This window comes from Crinia signifera, chromosome 1 (genome assembly GCF_055691185.1).
Source record: "Crinia signifera chromosome 1, ASM5569118v1, whole genome shotgun sequence".
Classification (NCBI taxonomy): Eukaryota; Metazoa; Chordata; class Amphibia; order Anura; family Myobatrachidae; genus Crinia; species Crinia signifera.
The window spans coordinates 52,267,400-52,285,647 of record NC_139217.1 but is presented as its reverse complement, the minus strand read 5'-3'; the positions used below and the strand labels follow the sequence as shown (position 1 = coordinate 52,285,647).

Genomic DNA, 18,248 nt, shown 5'->3' with positions numbered 1-18,248 from the left:
ATTTAAGTGAAGCCATTGGCTGTCTACAGTAACTACATTTTCATTGATTCATTCATTCATTCACTTAATCGTTTAAACCTACAAATCTATACGTTCTGAATGGGAACTTAGAAGGTTTATTTTACTTTAAATCAATGTCTTTTTCAATGAAAACTACGTCTGTGTTCTAGGAACCTGGCATGCACAGGAAGCACAGACATGCAAATCAATGCAGCAGCGCAGCTGTGCGTAAGTCATAGGATATTCTGCGAAAGCCCAACATTGATATCACCAGCGATTGACCTCAGTGTATTAAAGACCCTGATGCTAAAATCTTGTATACCTATCAGCACAGATACATCCCACGTGGCGTAACCTGTATCGAAGAGTAGCTAAAATAGAGGCAGCTATATAATGTCCGGCAGGCGGCATTAAATCAAAGATGTAGCTGAAATAAAAGCAAAATTAAAAGTTTATTAAAAAGTAAAATAAACATAATGTATATGTGTTTCTGGGTACTGTATGCATATAGTAAACATATGGCAATGAAAAAAAAAATAACAATTATTTTATATTAAGAAGTAAATGGAGAACGGTCAGCTGCTGTTTTTCTCAGCCTATGCTTTGGTTAAGGGGAGGGGCCATATTGTAGTATGTCCATTCTTTCACGCAAAGTGAATGAGGTAATAAAAACATTACAGCATATGGAGAAAACGTAAACAATTGCTGCACGTAAATGAGGTGCAAAAGTTGTGATAAAAACAAAAATTTGGCACGAATGTAAGTGTATCCCCCAAGTCCCTTAGAAATTAAGCATGGAATGCTCCATGCAATGTGTGGCTCCGCATGTCGCTGTCCCCTGACTAGATCTTGACTGCATGCAGTCAAAATCTAATCACATCGCCAGTGTTCTCTACAGAGAACACTGTGCCGCACTGATCGCTCAGCACAGATCGCTGGTGTGTCAGCAATGTGTGCTGACTCAGTGATCTGTGCTTAAGCCCAGTGTGAGACTCTCATCGCCTGTGTGTACGGGGCTTTAGATTGGCTACATAGGCGAATCTAGAATTATGGTAATATGTGGTCCCAAATACAAATACACAAGCAGGGCGGACCTTTGCGCGGTGAAGCTGTGCGCCGAAATGTGGGCGTGGCCTCATGGGAAGGAGGAATGGCAGCACAAAAAGGGGCGTGGTATTACACACACCTTAATGCCCATTACACATTTTAGTAAACTCTGTACTACCCATTACACATAAAGCCACACGCTGTAATGCCAAATACACACAATATAACAAACCGTAATGCCCATTACACCTACGTGCTCATTGCTAGGGGGTTCTTGCTTGGTGCCAGGGGCTTCATGCTCGATGCCAAGGGGGCTTCATGCTCGTTGCCAAAGGGGAATAAATTATTGTTGCCAAGAGGGCGTTAAATGCTCATTGCAAAGGGGGAGTGAAACAGCTTGTTGCCAAGGGGGGGGGGGGGGGGAAATGGCTCATTGCCGGGGGGGGGGGGATTGCTTGTTGCCAAGGGGGGGGGGGGGGGAATAGCTTATTGCCAAGGGAGGGAGGGGAATAGCTCATTGCCAGGGGGGAGGGGATTGCTCGGTGCCAAGGGGGGAGGGATTTGCTCATTGCCAAGGGGGACTGAGACAGCCGTTGGACGCACCTAATTTAAAGAACTGACAGCCGGGCAGAGAGAACTATACGCTGGCCGGCTGATTAGTCTAAGGGAAGTGCTCATTGCCAAGGGGGATATCTCACGGCGCTGGACGCACCTAATTTAAAGAAATGGCTGTAGTCTAAGCAGGAGCATCGATATTTTCAGTTCTCCCGCTGGGGTCCGGCAGCCAATCAGGAGCGGCTACCAATACCACCAATGCCGCACCTGATTGGCTGCCGGCGGTCCAGAGGGAGAACGAAAAATATCGATGCCACTGCTTAGACTACAGCAGGGCAGCACAAAGTACCCTCTGCCAGGTTGTCATTTCTTTCAATTAGGTGCGTCCAGCGGCGCGTGACATCCCCCTTGGCAACGAGCAATACCCTTAGACTAAACAGCCGGGCAGCGCACAACTCTCTTTGCCCGGCTGTCATTTCTTTAAATCTTATGTGGCTGGCGGTCTAATGGGTGGTCCAGTGCATCACTGGACCAGCCATTAGATTCGCCTATGATTGGCTAGGGTGGCAGACTTGGAAGCGTTCTTCACTTGTTTTTAGGTTGCTTCTTAATTGGAGATTCCCCAGGCCTCTATAAACCACTGATTTATTTATTTATTTATTAACAGTTTCTTATATAGCGCACACATATTCAGCAGCGCTTTACAGAGAATATTTGAACAGTCACATCAGTACCTGCCCCAGTGGAGCTTACAATCTATATTCCCTACCACATGTACACGCACACAGACATTCTAGGGTTAATTTTGTTGGGAGCCAATTAACCTACCAGTATATTTTTGGATTGTGGGAGGAAACCGGAGAACCCGGAGGAAACCCACGCAAGCACTGGGAGAATATAAAACTCTGCACAGTTAGAGCCATGGTGGGAATGGAACCCGTGTTGCTATTTAGAGAATGCAAGGAGGATGCTGCCACCCAGTCTAAAAGAAAAAACTCCCCATGGAAAACTGCAAATGGATCGCAAACCGCTATCCACTCGCAAATCCATACGCAATTCCCGGAACATCAAAGAGACCTTGCCATCTGAGCAAATGTCAGTAGCTCTGAGGCTGCCACTAATCTACGACTGAGACAGGCTGGAAGTGGCCATCGCTGACGGTAAAGGTCCCTCTTAAGCACGCATGTGTTTTTCTTAGACACACCCAAGAAACGGACGGTTTGCACCCCCAAATACGGCTTCATGTTAAACTGCGGCTACATTGGGTTTACGATCCATCCGTATTTTCAGTCGCTATTTCCCTTTGCACATGCACAATATGAATGGTATGCCTGCACAGTTGTGCGATAATCACTCGACTCACATGCTAGCGAAGGGATTTAGGCATCGGCGGGGTGGCCGTTGGGTGCGGCGAAGTTCAGGTTCTCGCTAGACACCGAAAGTGAGCTGCCTAGCAAGCCGACCTGAATCAGTCCCATTGTGCACGTTCTGGTAAAAAAACATCCTGAAAGTGGAAGAGTTCTGTATTCTTCCAGCTGGTGACAGACAGCATTACCTGCGGAACACCTGAGGTTAATAGGAAATATATGCTGAATGCCAGAGTTTACGGACCCGATCTCTCTGCAGTTGTTCAGTAATTAACTACTGTAATAAGAAAGGTTAATAAACCCATAATCCACTTTGGAGCCACAATGTACTCTTAGACAATAGGCCGGTGTCAGCTGAACACATTTGTCTTACTTAAAGTATTTAAAATGTAAAAATTAAACTTTACCCCATAATGAATGTGGCTTCCTATAGGCATCTGTAGCCAGAAATAGATCACAATGTGATTAGAACAAATGAAAGATTAGCGAAAGGTCAGGCAGATAATTAGCTAAATGAACAGAGCCTGCAATAGAAGCCATTCTAAGGACAAGTGTAACGAAGTGCGATGTTAATCATCGCAAGTGTTTAATGGGAATAAAACTTAACCCCTCGGCTTCTGAGCACATTTTGGGCTGGTCACACTGCAACATAAATATCAGTAATTATTTACAGAATGCAGGACACAGTCATAAACTGTACCTAGTGCTATCCGGTTCAAACGTCCAGTGGCGTCTTTTACGACGCTGTGTCTTCGGCGCATGCGCAGTTTATTTTTTTTTTAAATGACAAGACCAATTAGAACAAAAAAGTTTATTGAGAAAAAAAAAAACATACAAAAAAAACCTCCTGTAGCGCCACCTCAGGACAGCCGCGCCGGGGAGAGAAGACTTTGTCAGCCGGGAGAGGATACAATAAAGTTTATTGTAATGGAAATAAAATGTGATTTACTGTAGTATTACATAGCGCCAGAAAAAACTGGCGCTATGTACTGGATGTTAGAGAAGGAGCACGTGGACACCCGGTACCTTCATAAATAAGGTATGAGCCGGGCTCCCACATTCAAATAACGTATAAACGTCACCCCTCCTGTACTGTACCGCAGCACGCTAATCACCCGCACCGTGCGCTAAAGCAGGGGATAGCACATATGCCCCTTATTGCCAGGTAATAAATCTACCTCTCAGTGAGATTGGGGTGAGGTTTCAAATCAATTTTGGCTATATAGTCCAAATCGAATAGACATCCAACAGTTTTCAGCTGCATTCGATCCCGATGCGAGGCATCTAAATCGTAGTTTCCTACCTGACCCTCTCCATGAGGAAGAAAAATCATACATTACCAGGGAAGGCCAGGAACAGAGCATTTTCTCCCTCATGGGGAAGGTCAGGTAGGCAAGTATGATCAAAATGTAATGGATAAATGGACCCCCGGTAGGCCCTAATGCCTGGTGGCCCACCGCCCTCCTCAAGGGATCAAGTTCTAGACTGTGCACTTAATTTACACAGTACCTTATATTGCACAACACTAGGTTGTATTCTCTACAGTATATTGCTAATACAGTAAACCTGTTGCATTATCATGTATGCACTAGCAGTATTTACTCTAGCTATATAAGAGGGCTGGGCCATGCAGTCCCCTATAGCTTGGCAAAACAATGTGGTGGCTGGCCACACCCCTCTGGAGACTGACCACACCCCTAAACATGTGCCTTACCACTACATCCCCCAGTGAGTCCAACACTGATTACATTGCTTTTATCCCTCACATGGTAATGACATCCTACCCAAAATGAGTAAAAGGATGCAGAAAAGGACATTTACTTCTTACCTGGAATAAACCCTAACATGTGTAGCAGTAATAACATATTGTAGTATTACCACATCAAATTCAGGGACGCTTGTATTTACTAGGGATGCCAATAACGGGGCATTTTTTCAATCCTGGGATCCTAAAGATCACGATCCCGGGTTTGGCCTCCTTAGTATTTACAGAAGCCAGTATGGGGAATATCTGGGCATTAGAACCTCCCAGACCGTTTATATGACAGTGTGAGAACATTAGGAAACTGGGAATGGCACCCTACATTGTCTGGGTTTCACATCTAACCCACGCGTAGGGCTGATGTGCGCACTACAGAGCCGGTATCTACACCGTCATCCAAGCCTCTCTGACAGTGCACAGCAGATACAGTAGCTGACAAATGCTTAGTAAATATCATTATTAGCATGTCATCCCAGCTTCCGGGACCCAACACTGTACAAGCCAAAACTAATCACAGCAATATAGATCTTACATTCTGTACTTGGAAGAACATAGAAGGTATTCTCCTAATGGAAGGGATTAGCATTGCTTTCACCACGCTGCAAATACCAGAGGTGCGGTGTCTTTTACTCAGGTACAAAACAGACAGGATACGAGCAGTGTACTTCTAGTGCCATCACGTAATGAGTGCTGTGCAAATACATTCTATATGGCTGTGCCTGGTCACTATGGGGAACATTTACTAAGATCTAAGGGAGTTCTAATGAACATGAGATGTTGCCCATAGCAACCAATGAGATTCCATCTATTATCTTCTAGAAGGTGCTAAAAAAAATAGCTTCCGGTTGACAGGGTAGGTCAACAGGGTCAAAATGTCGACATTAACAAGGTAGACACAGGACAAGGTCAATATTTTTCAGTTTTTCATGATTTTTTTGACCCTGCCGACTCTTGGTCGTTTTGGAGATCCTACTTGCTGCAGTCAGGATTTATAAACGATCCCTTCAACTGGGTACAGATCGTGATTGGTTAGTATGCAGATCGTTTGCAGATTGTGTGCTTCAACAGATTGTGCGACCATCGTACAATCTGCTCACGATCATGATCGTTCTGGTGTGTACCTAGCATTAGATGTAAAGGTGCATACACACGGAATGATGTTGGAAATGATCCAACATCCAGCACTGTTTCCGCCTCTGAATCAAGTTCACGATGGCAGCTGCATGACGTCACACGCAGCCACTACGACCCTATATATTGCCAGGCTGCATCTGCTTTCGCAGCTAGGCTGTGCAGCCAGGGAGCAGCCAGTACTGTGCAAGAGTGCCTCGCTGGGTAGCAAAGCCCTCACACTTTAGCGATGTTCCCATCAAATTTTGTAGGCACGTAGCGAGTAGGCACAACCTAGGGCGGAGAGTTGTCATTTTGCTAAGTTTTGCAAAATTACAACTGAGTCTGTATCAGGACCCTAGTTAGGGATTTTTGCCTTACTGGGGCCTTCAAACGTGTCTTATATTGGACTATTAGGTCTAAAACAGCTTATGTGGCCTTCACAGAGGAACGCATCAGTCAGACCAGTATCTAGGGAAAGTGTACTATTACACTAAACACTTTGCTTCCTGTAGTTTATAGTCCTGTAGCACAGCAAAGTTGTCATCACGTAAGACAATTTGGAGACCGAAGTGTGGAATGTTTGTAAGATAACCCATCTGTGGTTCTATTGTTTGATTAAACTTGATATACAATACATGAACAAACAGGAACACTACTGTACTTAACTTACTTAAACAAAAGCCAACTTAAACTTGACTGACAAAATGTAAGGACATATAAATACAGCTAAAATGTCCTGCACATATAGAAACAGGGTATAAAATGTCCTTTATTAATGGCAGAAGCAGGCTGATGTCACCAAGCCCCACTCCCATGCCACTGAAACGCGGCAATTCAAGGGTCCGCGGATTGGGGGAGGGGCTAAAATTAAGTGATTCGCACCATTTTAGCCCTGCCCCTTTGTTGTGGACCAGCAAAATCCGGTACTTGGTGCAACGACGAATGGGGATGCACGGGCTGATGGGGGGGGGGGGGCATTGCGGGAGACTTGCCTACTTTCCTGGGCGGCTGGGAGGGGGACCCGGCCATTCTGGGAAGGTAGGTAAGTATGTTCTAGATGCTCCTGATTGCTTTTCTACAACTCCGCACGTCCCAACACCTTTTTTTTGCCGAACGTGCCTTAGGCATGAACTGTCCCTTTGTTAAGTATGGGAGGGCGCAAATGTATAGTTTGCAGGAGGGTGCCAAGTTCCCTTGCCCTAGGAGTAGTGCTAAAATACCGAGATGCGCCGGAATTCTGTGCATTAAGATTTCGCTGTTGGTTTTCTGACTGTCAGAATTTCTACTGCTGAGATTTTATACCCAACCCTAAAGGAGAAATCTACATTATTGGATGAAATATTGCTCCTGCTTGGTTTTGCTAAAAGAAATAATTTTCCAGTAGTGAGAGTTTAAAAACATCACATTGTTTAATTGATTTTGTCTGGGGAAATAACCTGAAGCACAGAGCATTATAATAAGGATAAACTAGGAAGGTTATGGTTTGGAAACTATAATAAATGTACAATACTCTGAGGCCAATAAAACAGAATTTCACCATTCATCTAGCTAACAACTTGTCAAAAACTGCATTGTAGGGATCAGGGAGGTCAGACCTACTGCCGGGCCTTCATGCGAACATTTTACATAAAAAGGAGAAATATCATTTTACAGAGATGTCTCAGCAGATCAGATGGTAAATAAATGATCATGATTTTGGAATCAGACTTGAAACTGTCATTACATCTGTTACTGCCAGAGCCGGCCCCAGGCATAAGAAAAGTAGGCGAATGCCTAGGGCATTTGTAATGCCTAAGGGCATGCATTCCAAGCCTAGAGCCAACTCACCTTGGAAGCGGGCAGCAGCAGGACTGGGTTGGGCATAATGTGTATATAGGAGGTACTACTGTTTGGCGTAACATGAATAAGGGACACTATCATGGGATTTAATGTGAATAAGCGACAGTACTGTGTGACATAACATGAATAAGGGACACTGGGGGTTATTTTGGTTCGCTCTTTCTGCCAAATTCCTTCTTAGATGGACAAAACCATGTGCACTGCAGGTGGGGCAGATGTAACATGTAGGGAAGCCAATCCCGGGGCATTTTTTCAATCCCGGGATTCGGGATTGAAAAATGCTCAATCCCGGGATTGGCTTTCCTAATAAAAAAACCACCCTGGCCGCCCCGAATTTGCTTACTTTTGTGGCCGGGTTGCTGGGTGGGTGGGCAGTTTCATACTGCCAAGACCCCGGGTTGTTGTTTGCTGGCTAAGTGGGCGGGCCTGAGTGCGCCTTCGTAGTCCGGGAGCCATGGGGGAGCGGGACTGCGGACTCTGCAGTGTCGCTTGCTGTGGGCGGGCGTGATCTCAGCCTTCCTGCGCAGCGTGACCTCTGATGTCACGCTGAGAGGTCACGCTGCGCAGTGCTCTCCGGGTATGGGAGAAGCCGGGCAGAGTCTGAGCGTGTGCTCAGACGCTGCCCGGCATTAGACTGCGCATGCGCAGTATAATCCCGAAATCCCGGGATTGGAATCTCCAATCCCGGGATTGAAATCCCGGTGTTTTGGGCGCCAAATCCCGGGATCCCGCCGATCCCGATCCTGGGATTGGCCACCCTAGTAACATGTGTAGAGAGAGTTACATTTGGTGAGTTATTTTTGTTTCTGTGCAGGGTAAATACTGACTGCTTTATTTTTACACTGCAATATAGATATCCGTTTGAAGTAAAACCCCACCCAAATCTAATTATCTCTGCACAAGTTACATCTGCCCCACCTGCAGTGCACATGGTTTTGTCCATCTAAGAAGGATTTTGTCAAAAAGAGTGAACTAGAATAAGGCCCACTATCACGTGATGTAATGTGAATAAGGTTGCACTACTGTGTCACTTGATTTGGTACTATTTTGTTGTCACATCTTTTCAGTCTCTATTTTAATTATTGGGTTATTGCTGGAACACAGCTCCAAAATGTTACGGCTCTGTGGGTGAGGATTGCTGTGGGTGAGGGCTGATGGGTGTTGCTGGCTGCTGCTGTAACATGTGCTGCTGGGAGAGGGGAGTTGGTTCATAGTCAGAACTGGCAATTGTGCAAAAGGGCACCAGACAAAATCTTGCCAATGGCATCAAAATGTTTAAGGACGGCTCTGGTTACTGCACTACTTGCACTATACCCTCAATGGACTCACTTTTTATGTTTGTCATTATTATTATGAACTGGAGGAAGTACAGGCCAGTGTTTTGCGCTGCTTTCAGCTCAAAACCACCCTGTGTGTATGCCCCGGTGATGAGCGCTGATGCACGCTCCCTCATCATTGCCGCCATTTGTCTTCTGGTATTACCGGCCGAGGGTGCGGCTTTCCATGGTGTCCTGCTATGGAAAGCTGTCAAGCCCCGTGAAAATTGTTGACCAGGTGGAAAATCGTTCAGTATTTATGCACTGAGCGATTTTCTGGCCAGCGATTTCACAGAAACGCTGCAGAAATCGCTGGAAGACTGGTGTGAAGGCATTTTTCTGGCTATCTGTGCATGCGCAGTGGAGTCTGAGAGCTCTAGTGTCCAGACTCCACAGTGCAAAAGAGGCTTGCACATGCGCAGTAGGGTCTGTGCACTAGAGCGCTCAGACCCTATTTGCATACTTGCCTCCCTGACCCTCTCCTTCAGGGAGAAAATGCTCTGTTCCTGCACTTCCCTGGTAATGTAGGATTGCCATCACCTGTGGTAAATAACTTTCTTAGCAATTACCTAGCTCCCCACAGGTGATGGCAATCATACATTACCAGGGAAGTCCAGGCACAGAGCATTTTCTCCCTCATGGAGAGGGTCAGGTAGGCAAGTATGCGGGCCACTGCTCCCAGCGCCTCCTCCTCTCTAGTGTACAGGCACATTTACACTTACAACCTTCTGTACTTGATAAGGAATTCAACTTAATGGTGAATGAATGAATAAAGTGCTGCAGGTTCCAGGTCCAGCACCTCACCATTATATCCTGCTTGAGTTACCTGTGCTAAATTGATTAATTCATTAGAATTTCATTTTCATACTTCCATTACTTCATTCAGCTCAGGTCAATATTCAATCATTGTGGGCACCACATTTTCTACTGGAGCGAAATGTGTCAGTAGTGGAATATCATTCAAGTTGGCGCTCAAAAGTTTATAAATATTTTTTTTTTGTGGAAAACAGGGAATTGGCAAAACAAAGGAACAAGGACACCAGGGGACATTCATTCTAGTAGCAAAAAAACATTATTGCACAAAATGATTCTCAAGATATTGGGGATGATTCTGATTAACGAACTCACTCGTACGTTCATATGTACGGGGAGTTCGATGGTGAAACTCTGCGCATATTCGCTTATGTACATGTGCAGGGCCTATTCGGGAGCCTTTGGAGACTTGCATAGTTTCCGAGGCACTCACAAAGGGGAAGGGGGGCGTATAGGAGGTGGGCCTGCGTTTCCGAAGCGTACCTACAAAAAATGCTGGGTGCGCCTAGGAAAATGCTGGGTGTCCCCATGCGAATGGGTGCGGCCACCTACCTTCCAGAGGTGGGCGGCTGGCGTAACCAAATGTCTGCTCTGCGCCCTGTTCTCGGAGCAGGTAGCCGCTAATCTAAGTCACCAGAGACTGACTTAGATTAGCAAACACTACAGAAATCATTCAATGGTCGTCGCCCATCGAATGATTTTGGGCCCGTACGCAAGTCTACAAATGGATCTATATGCAAATCATCCATTCGCAGTGCGGCAGTATATTCGGCATATAGCGGGGGGTGGGCATTCGTACGCAGGGGGGGTGGCGTTACATGGCTCACAAAGCAGCGAAATACCACTGCTTTACCAGTGAACCAAAATCAGGCCCATTAAAATGGGGTGGGCGGTCCGCGTCCGCCATGCTTGAATGGCACCCCAAGCATTAATCTATACCAGTGATTTTTAACCTTTTAACCTTGCGGCACACTAAATAAGATTTTTAAATTGCCAAGGCACACCATGTGATCCCCACGAAACACACTGGCCCCCACAGGAAAAAAAATAACCTATTGGCCAGTATATAAAAAAAACAATCACATTGGTCCCCACAGGTAACAAAATAAAATACATTGGCTTTTTACATGAAAAGAAGAGACCAGTAAATAACAGTTGAACTGGCGGTGGCTGTAAACTGGTTTGGGCATCTCTAGATCTGGGCGCACACTTGAGAACAGCTCAAGGCACAGGAGTGTACCACGGCACAGTGGTTGAAAACCACTGATCTATACTGGTAGGGCCGGCTTGGAAGTACTGATTTTATAGAACTAAAGGTCCATACACAACGGGCGATTTTGTGCAGCGTGTATGGACAGCGATGATGTAAAATTCGCTGGCCTGAAAATCGCTCAGTACATACAGGCTGAGTGATTTTCCTCCTGGCCATTGATTTTTACAGTGGGTGGACAACTTTCCATAGCGGGACGCTATGGAGAGCCATCCACCCCGTTACTCATCCGTTAGTAATACTGGTAGATGAGCCCGAGCGGCAGTGGTCGGCGATGATGTGGAATCGCGCATCAGCGATCACCGCTCCTCACTGGCCCGTACACAATTAGCGGTTTTTGAGCTAAAAGCAGCTTAAACAACAAAACTGAGCAGATTGCATTGTAGTCAAGGGCGTAACTACCATAGGTGCAAGGGGTGCAGCTGCTATGGGGCCCAGAGCTGAAGGGGGCCCATCTTTGCTGTCTAAGTATATGTTTTACATACATTTATCACCATCAGTTGATAAATAGGGGGCCCTTACAAACTTTTGCTATGGGGCCCACAATTATCTAGTTACGCCTCTGATTGTAGTGTATCACTCCGCATCACTTGGCACACTTTACCACTCTCAATTGTAGACCACGTGGATGGTAAAATATGAAAAAAGTCCCAAAAACTTTTTTTTTAAATGGGAAAAACCCATGTCAACCTTTTCATGTGTCAACCTTTTTTCAAGTTACCTTTTGCTTGTGTCGGCCTAGTGCATTTCGGCCTTTTGTCTGGACCTACTGATTTATATTTCCACATTCGCTTTAATGCCTATGTGGGCATATTCCTTCTACCGTCTATAGTACACTGGGGCAGCTCCGGCCTCGGCTCATCCTCCCCCAGGCTCACATCCCTGCATCCCTCCTTGGTAAGGAGGATGCTGGAACAATACTTCAGTTCACACGGGCCCACCAGCGCTGCTAGGGTTAACATTTTCTAGGGGGCGGGTCCGCAGGCTTGCCGTCCGCCAATGAGGAGTGACTTCGTGTGCCGTGTCAGGAGGTGACCAATAAGCGTCCGGAAGGAATGGATTCGCAGGCCTGACACTTCGAGACGGCGCGGTGTCCACAGTGTCCTTGTGCCCCTCCGCTCTGCCGTGCAGACATGACCGCTATGCTGCTGTGCCGTCTCGCCTTGCTCTGCTGCATCTCCCTGCTGCCGGGGTCCCTGAGCCAGGGCGGGGGGAGATACTCCCGGGAGGTGAACGAGAACCGGGCCGGGGGAGAGAGTGGCGAGTTCCGTATACAGAGGCTCAACCAAGTCTGGGAGAAAGCGCAGCGGGTAAGTGCAGGGGGGAGGGGGTCATGTGACACTGCTGTCTGTGTATTGCACAATGGGCAGGACCACTGGTACTGTGGTACCACACACTGCATGCATGCGTGTTTGTTATATGTACTGTATGTATGTATGATAGTCTTGGGTTGCATATATGTATGTGTGTTGTATGCATGATAACTGTGGTTTGCATGCATGGTGTATATATGTTGTAATGTGATGCTGCTGTGCTGCTTGTGTCTATGTGCTGTACACTGTATGGTCCAAGAAATGGATAGCAATGCAATGTTGCAATCTGTGTAGGAAGCCATTGAACTGCAATTAGATACATTGTGCATACCAGGCTGATAACACTGCTTGCTGCTTTCTTTACATGTGGGAGATGTATTAAACCTTGAAGAGAGAAAATGTAGAAATTGCCCATAGCAACCAATCAGCATTTTATATCCCATTCACACAAAAGCCCTGGCTCCACCCCATATCCAATCTGGACACGGGTTGGAGTTGAGGCTTCAGATATACTTACCCCTTTTCCACCTCCAAATGGTCCGGAACCCAGCTTGCACCAGCGGATTCATGGCCCTGTGTAAAAAGGTTATACTGTCATTTTATAGACTGCTACATAAATGACAGCAAGAAGCTAACTGGTTGCTATGGGTGACATTGCCACGACAGGGTCTATTCACAAAGCAGTGAAAAGTGGAGGTGTGCCATGGCAAACAGTCAGCTTTGAAGTATCAAGTGCGTGCTATAAAATTTATACGCAGCAGCTGATTGGTTGCCATGGGCATCTTCTCCACTGGCTCGCTTCTCCACTCGTTTCACTGCTTCCTGAATAGATCCAGGGTCAGATTATAGGAGGAACAATGGGGACATCAGTCCTGAAGCCACCACATACCAGCAGCGGACACCCATGCTTGCCGCTTGCACGCACACTGTTTCATGCTACTGCAGCATGGCTGGACTGTGACAACCGTGGTGGCAGCTTGTGGGCAAAGTAACACGGCCCTATCGGCACGGAGTTAAAATGGCCATATTTGTGCTGCTTCGTATGAGCAGCTGATACAAATACTCTTAATGCTGCCCATACACGCTGCGATCCCGGCATGCGTTGTGGGCTTAAATAGCATCCATCACATCGCATTGCATGCCATGTGCATGCAATGCGATGCGATGTGATGAAAAGCAAGTACAAAAAGTATGTGCAGCACATACTTTTTGTACTGTGCGATGAGGTGCCGTGGGATCGCGCACCTCAAAGCACACATCGCACTGCCGGGAAACGCAACGTGTATGGGCGGCTTAAGGGCCTTGTGAGTGTGGAGGAGGAGCTGTAAGCTGTCTCTCACAAGCTCCGCCTCCACCCCCCTCGTGCTTCCAACTTTGGACAGAACTGCATGGGTGGAGACAGCTCACACAAACAGCACTTGACTACTTTTATCATGTAAGTGCTGTCCCTGACTGATGGGTCATTGGGTTGACCCTATTTCGGTTGACGGGGCCTAGGTTGACACCTGAAATAGGTCGACATAAGCATAATAGATCCACAGGTGGAGCTAATTATTTCACTTGAGATTCTGTGAGGAGATCTACAAAACATGCACTGTGTGGGGTCCTGAGGACCGAGTTTGAGAACATGTTTATAAGTACGTAGGTTAAATTGAAGCAATTTCCAATGGAATGGCAACTATCCATATTGTAAAATGCTAATTAACAAGTGTTGGAAGCTATTACTCGCCTGCTCTGAATTGTATGGGGGAGTAAAATTTCCCCCCCCCCCCCCCCAATATATTACTTTTTTTTTTTTAATTGCGGGGTGGGGATGTTTCTATGTGAATTTCCTCATTTCGGATTCCACCCCCCCTGTCTAATTGGACCTACAATTTGCACAATACAGCTGCAAGGAGTGGTGCCGGCAAACCAGGTACTTAAAAAAAAAAAAAAAAAAGTCTGGTAAAAGTCTGCTGTAAAAATGACATGATAACAAAACAGAGGAGCTGGAGGCTCCATGTGAGAGCTGCTTGGTACCTACCCCTGCTCTATGACTACCGCCCAGATACCAGCGGATACAAAGTAGCATTGTTAATAATGGCACAGAAACATAATGTACATAGGAAGGGCAACGAACAAGATGTTATCTAGTGTTCATTCTAGCACCCGCCTTATTTGAAAACCCATGCAGTTCCTCTTCCCTGTCTGGGGTGTTGCTGTCTGCTGTAGTGCTTCTAGCACAGTGTGGTATGTATATCAGCACTGATATGCAAACCAGAGCTGTGCTAGAAACACCAGAGCAGACAGTGACACCCCAGGCAGGGAAGAGGAACTGCATGGGTTTTCAAATATGGCGGGTGCTAGAATGAACACTAGATAACATCTTGCTCGTGTTGCCCTTCCTATGTACATTATGTTTCTGTGACATTATTAACAATGCTACTTTGTATCTTTCCCCACGTCTTGTTCAGCCTCCCACCTCAACCCCCCAGGCATATACAAGTGACTCATTAACCAAAGCCAATGGATGTTTACAAGTCGTCCTATTCACAATAAGTGTCTAATGCTTTATATCCTTAACTCTTTCGGTAAATTGCTACTTTGGTATTGACCTTGTATTTATTACTGTATGGTGATTGAAATCTGTAATATTATCCATCTACTGAATGTAACACGTCACATACACAATTAATACATATCCTAGTAAATATTAATTGACAATACTTTGGCGTTTTATGTTTAATTATCCAATATAAGAATATATAAATATTAGAGATGAGCGGTTCAGAAGTAATCGGATCACAAAAACAGCATCTTGTTGGGTAATTTTTGCACTTCAACAATTCTTTGTATACGGTCTATCTGAATAGATGTGGAAATTACATTCAGTGCCCCAGAGGACGATCCTATTCATACACTGTCTTCCTATATTGGTTATCTTCCGCTCATTCCATTCAGCTCAAAGCCGCCCAGTGTGTATGCCCCGGTGATGAGTGCTGCTGCGCGCTCCTGCATCATCGCTGGAAAAGCTGTTTATCTGTTATTACCAGCAGATGAGCAGCTTTGAGGACGGCATTGCATAGCGCCCCCCCCCCCTGTTGGTGCAGGGCAGGGGGAAAGCTGCTCAGTGTGTATGCCCTGGCGATGAGTGCTGCTGCGCGCTCCTGCATCATCGCTGGAAAAGCTGTTTATCTGTTATTACCAGCAGATGAGTAGCTTTGAGGACGGCTTTGCATAGCGCCTTCCCCCCCCCCCCCCCCTGTTGGTGCAGGGCAGGGGGAAAGCTGCTCAGTGTGTATGCCCTGGCGATGAGTGCTGCTGCGCGCTCCTGCATCATCACTGGAAAAGCTGTTTATCTGTTATTACCAGCAGATGAGCAGCTTTGAGGATGTTTTTACATAGCGCCTCCCCCCCCCCTGCTGTTGGCGCAGGGCAGGGGGAAAGCCGCTCAGTGTGTATGCACTGAGCGGCTTTCCCCCCAGTGATGATAGCAATTATCGCTGTCCATACATACTGGGCATAGTTGCCCAGTGTGTATGGACCTTAAATCCAGTGCTTTCCGCCATGTTAATGCGCAACTGACCAGAACAGCAATTAAATTGCTCTGATAGACTGTCAGCAGAGGGTGCGCAGCACACCTGAATTTTCCCCAGTGTGATGTTTGCACCTGCCAGCAGTTGTTTGGCTCACTCTTCCTGAGCACCCTGCTCCAGCTGTCTCGGGTGTGGTGGGTGCCTTCTCCTGACTGCATGTTTCATCTTTCCATAGGATTCACAGGAGGGCTCATAGAGGCAGCTTCAGAATAGTCCAATGTTCTGTTCTTCTACGTTCTTGGGTGCTTTTAGCTGTGTGTTATGCTGTTGGAGGACCCATGCCTGGGGTCTGAAGGCTATCTGATGCTGGGCAGCTTTGCACCGGATGCCTTTATAGCAGGGGTCTTCAACCCATGGCCCGCGGGCCACTCGTGGCCCGCGGAGCTGATCTTAGTGGCCCCCTGCCCGCCGGCCCGCCATGCACAGGATTTTTTTTTTTAAGTAAAAGAAAATGCTGCCGAGGGAGGCAGTGTAATGGAGTCCCCTTGGGTGCCGCCTACCCGATTTCCATTGGCTGCAGGCAGGGCAGAGGAGTGGATCCAGCGCGGCTGAGGGAGGAGGAGGCACGTCTGGTCACGAGCTGGGAAGTTGGGACCCGGCGAAGCTGCGGGAGGAGGAGACGCAGCTGGCGGGAGCAGGGGAACCCGGCACTGGAACTGCAGGAGGAGGAGGCACAGCTGGCGGAGGGGACCCGGCGAAACTGCAGGAGGAGGCATGGATGGTGGAAGCAGGTGACCCGTCAAAGCTGCAGGATGAGGAGGTACATCTGGCCGGGAGCAGGGGACCTGGCAAAGCTGCAGGCATTACTGGGGGCATTGTGTGTGGGGCATTACTGGGGGCATTGTGTGTGAGGGGCACTGCTGGGGCATTGTGTGAGGGGCACTGCTGGGGCATTGTGTGTGAGGGGCACTGCTGGGGCATTGTGTGTGAGGGGCACTGCTGGGGCATTGTGTGTGAGGGGCACTGCTGGGGCATTGTGTGTGAGGGGCACTGCTGGGGCATTAGGTGAGGGGCACTGCTGGGGCATCATATGTATAAGCAGGAGTACTGCTGGCATTATGGTCTGTGGCATAATCGGCATCAGTGTGGGGCATAATGTGCAATGGGCATAATTTTGTGTGGATTAATGTGTAATGGGCATCACGGTGTGGCATAATGTGTAATGGGCATTATGGTGTATGACATAATGTACAACAGGTATTACGGTGTGTGGCATAATGTCTAATATACACTATGGTGTGATGCACAATGTGTAATGGGCATTACGGATAAACAGTGTAACAGTGTATATTGATATAGCCCCTTCCCGACGCAGCATGTTTTTGCCTTCCTGACAGAGGCCTTTTTTTCAAATCTGACATGTATCACTTAAGTGGGGATAACTTTTTTTTGCTTTTACTTATCCCAGTGATTTTGAGATTGTTTTCCCAAGTACACATTGTACTTTAAATTAGTGGTAAATTTTGGTCGATACAGTTTTTTGTTTTTTTTTGTGAAAAATACCAAAATGTCGTAAAAAAATGGAACATTTTGCTATTTGCAAAATGTTCCATTTTCTGCTTGTGAGACAAATAATCATACCACTCAAAATAGTTAATAACTAACATAGACCATATCTAAACTTTATTTTTAAATCATTATTGCAAGCTCCTTTAATTTTTTTGGACACTAGGGGGCAGCAGAGTCTAAATTTTACACATCATACAGTTTAACGCTGCTTTTGGCTGTTCACGTTTGAACAGCCAATCGCAGCGATCGCCCATGACGGGGGGCATCGCTGCCCCCCCTGGGCAATGAGGGAGGATGTCTGCTGTCAGGGACAGCAGACATCGTCCCTCTGTCACCGCGTCTGTAGACGCGGTGGCACTTTGAAGTCATGACGTACATGTACGTCATGTGTCGGGAAGTACATCCCGGCCATGACGTACATGTACGTCAAATGTCGGGAAGGGGTTAAGTAGCCTTTCATTGTTTGGGTTTGATCTGTGAGTCATACTATTTCACTGTGTGGGCCTTCATGTTTATATGTCATTGTGCAGCCTTCAGTCAACTTAAGCGTGTGAGGACAATGACCATTCCTGCGGTAACCAATGTCTGGTCATGCAGGTTGCAAAAGAGGTGTCAGGTAATTGTTTCCCTGCTAGTTCACACTCGTTATAATTAGACCACGCCCCTTATAATTAGGTCACACCCGTTTTTGGGAGCGTGCCTACGGCGCGTGCAATTTATTTAATATCACATTATATATGGGGGGGGGGCACATATTTTACTGTTTGCA

At 46.7% G+C, this 18,248-nt stretch overlaps 1 protein-coding gene across 1 annotated transcript in view; it reads left to right on the top strand.

Annotated features, from left to right (window-relative positions):
• The first annotated feature begins 12,119 nt into the window (after positions 1 to 12,119).
• Positions 12,120 to 18,248, top strand: part of LRPAP1 (LDL receptor related protein associated protein 1) — a 28,477-nt gene continuing 22,348 nt past the window's right edge. Inside the window, exon 1 of the mRNA XM_083151859.1 lies at positions 12,120 to 12,392. Coding sequence (XP_083007985.1) covers positions 12,216 to 12,392 — 177 coding nt within the window. The 5' untranslated portion in view covers positions 12,120 to 12,215. The remainder of the gene's footprint in view (positions 12,393 to 18,248) is intronic.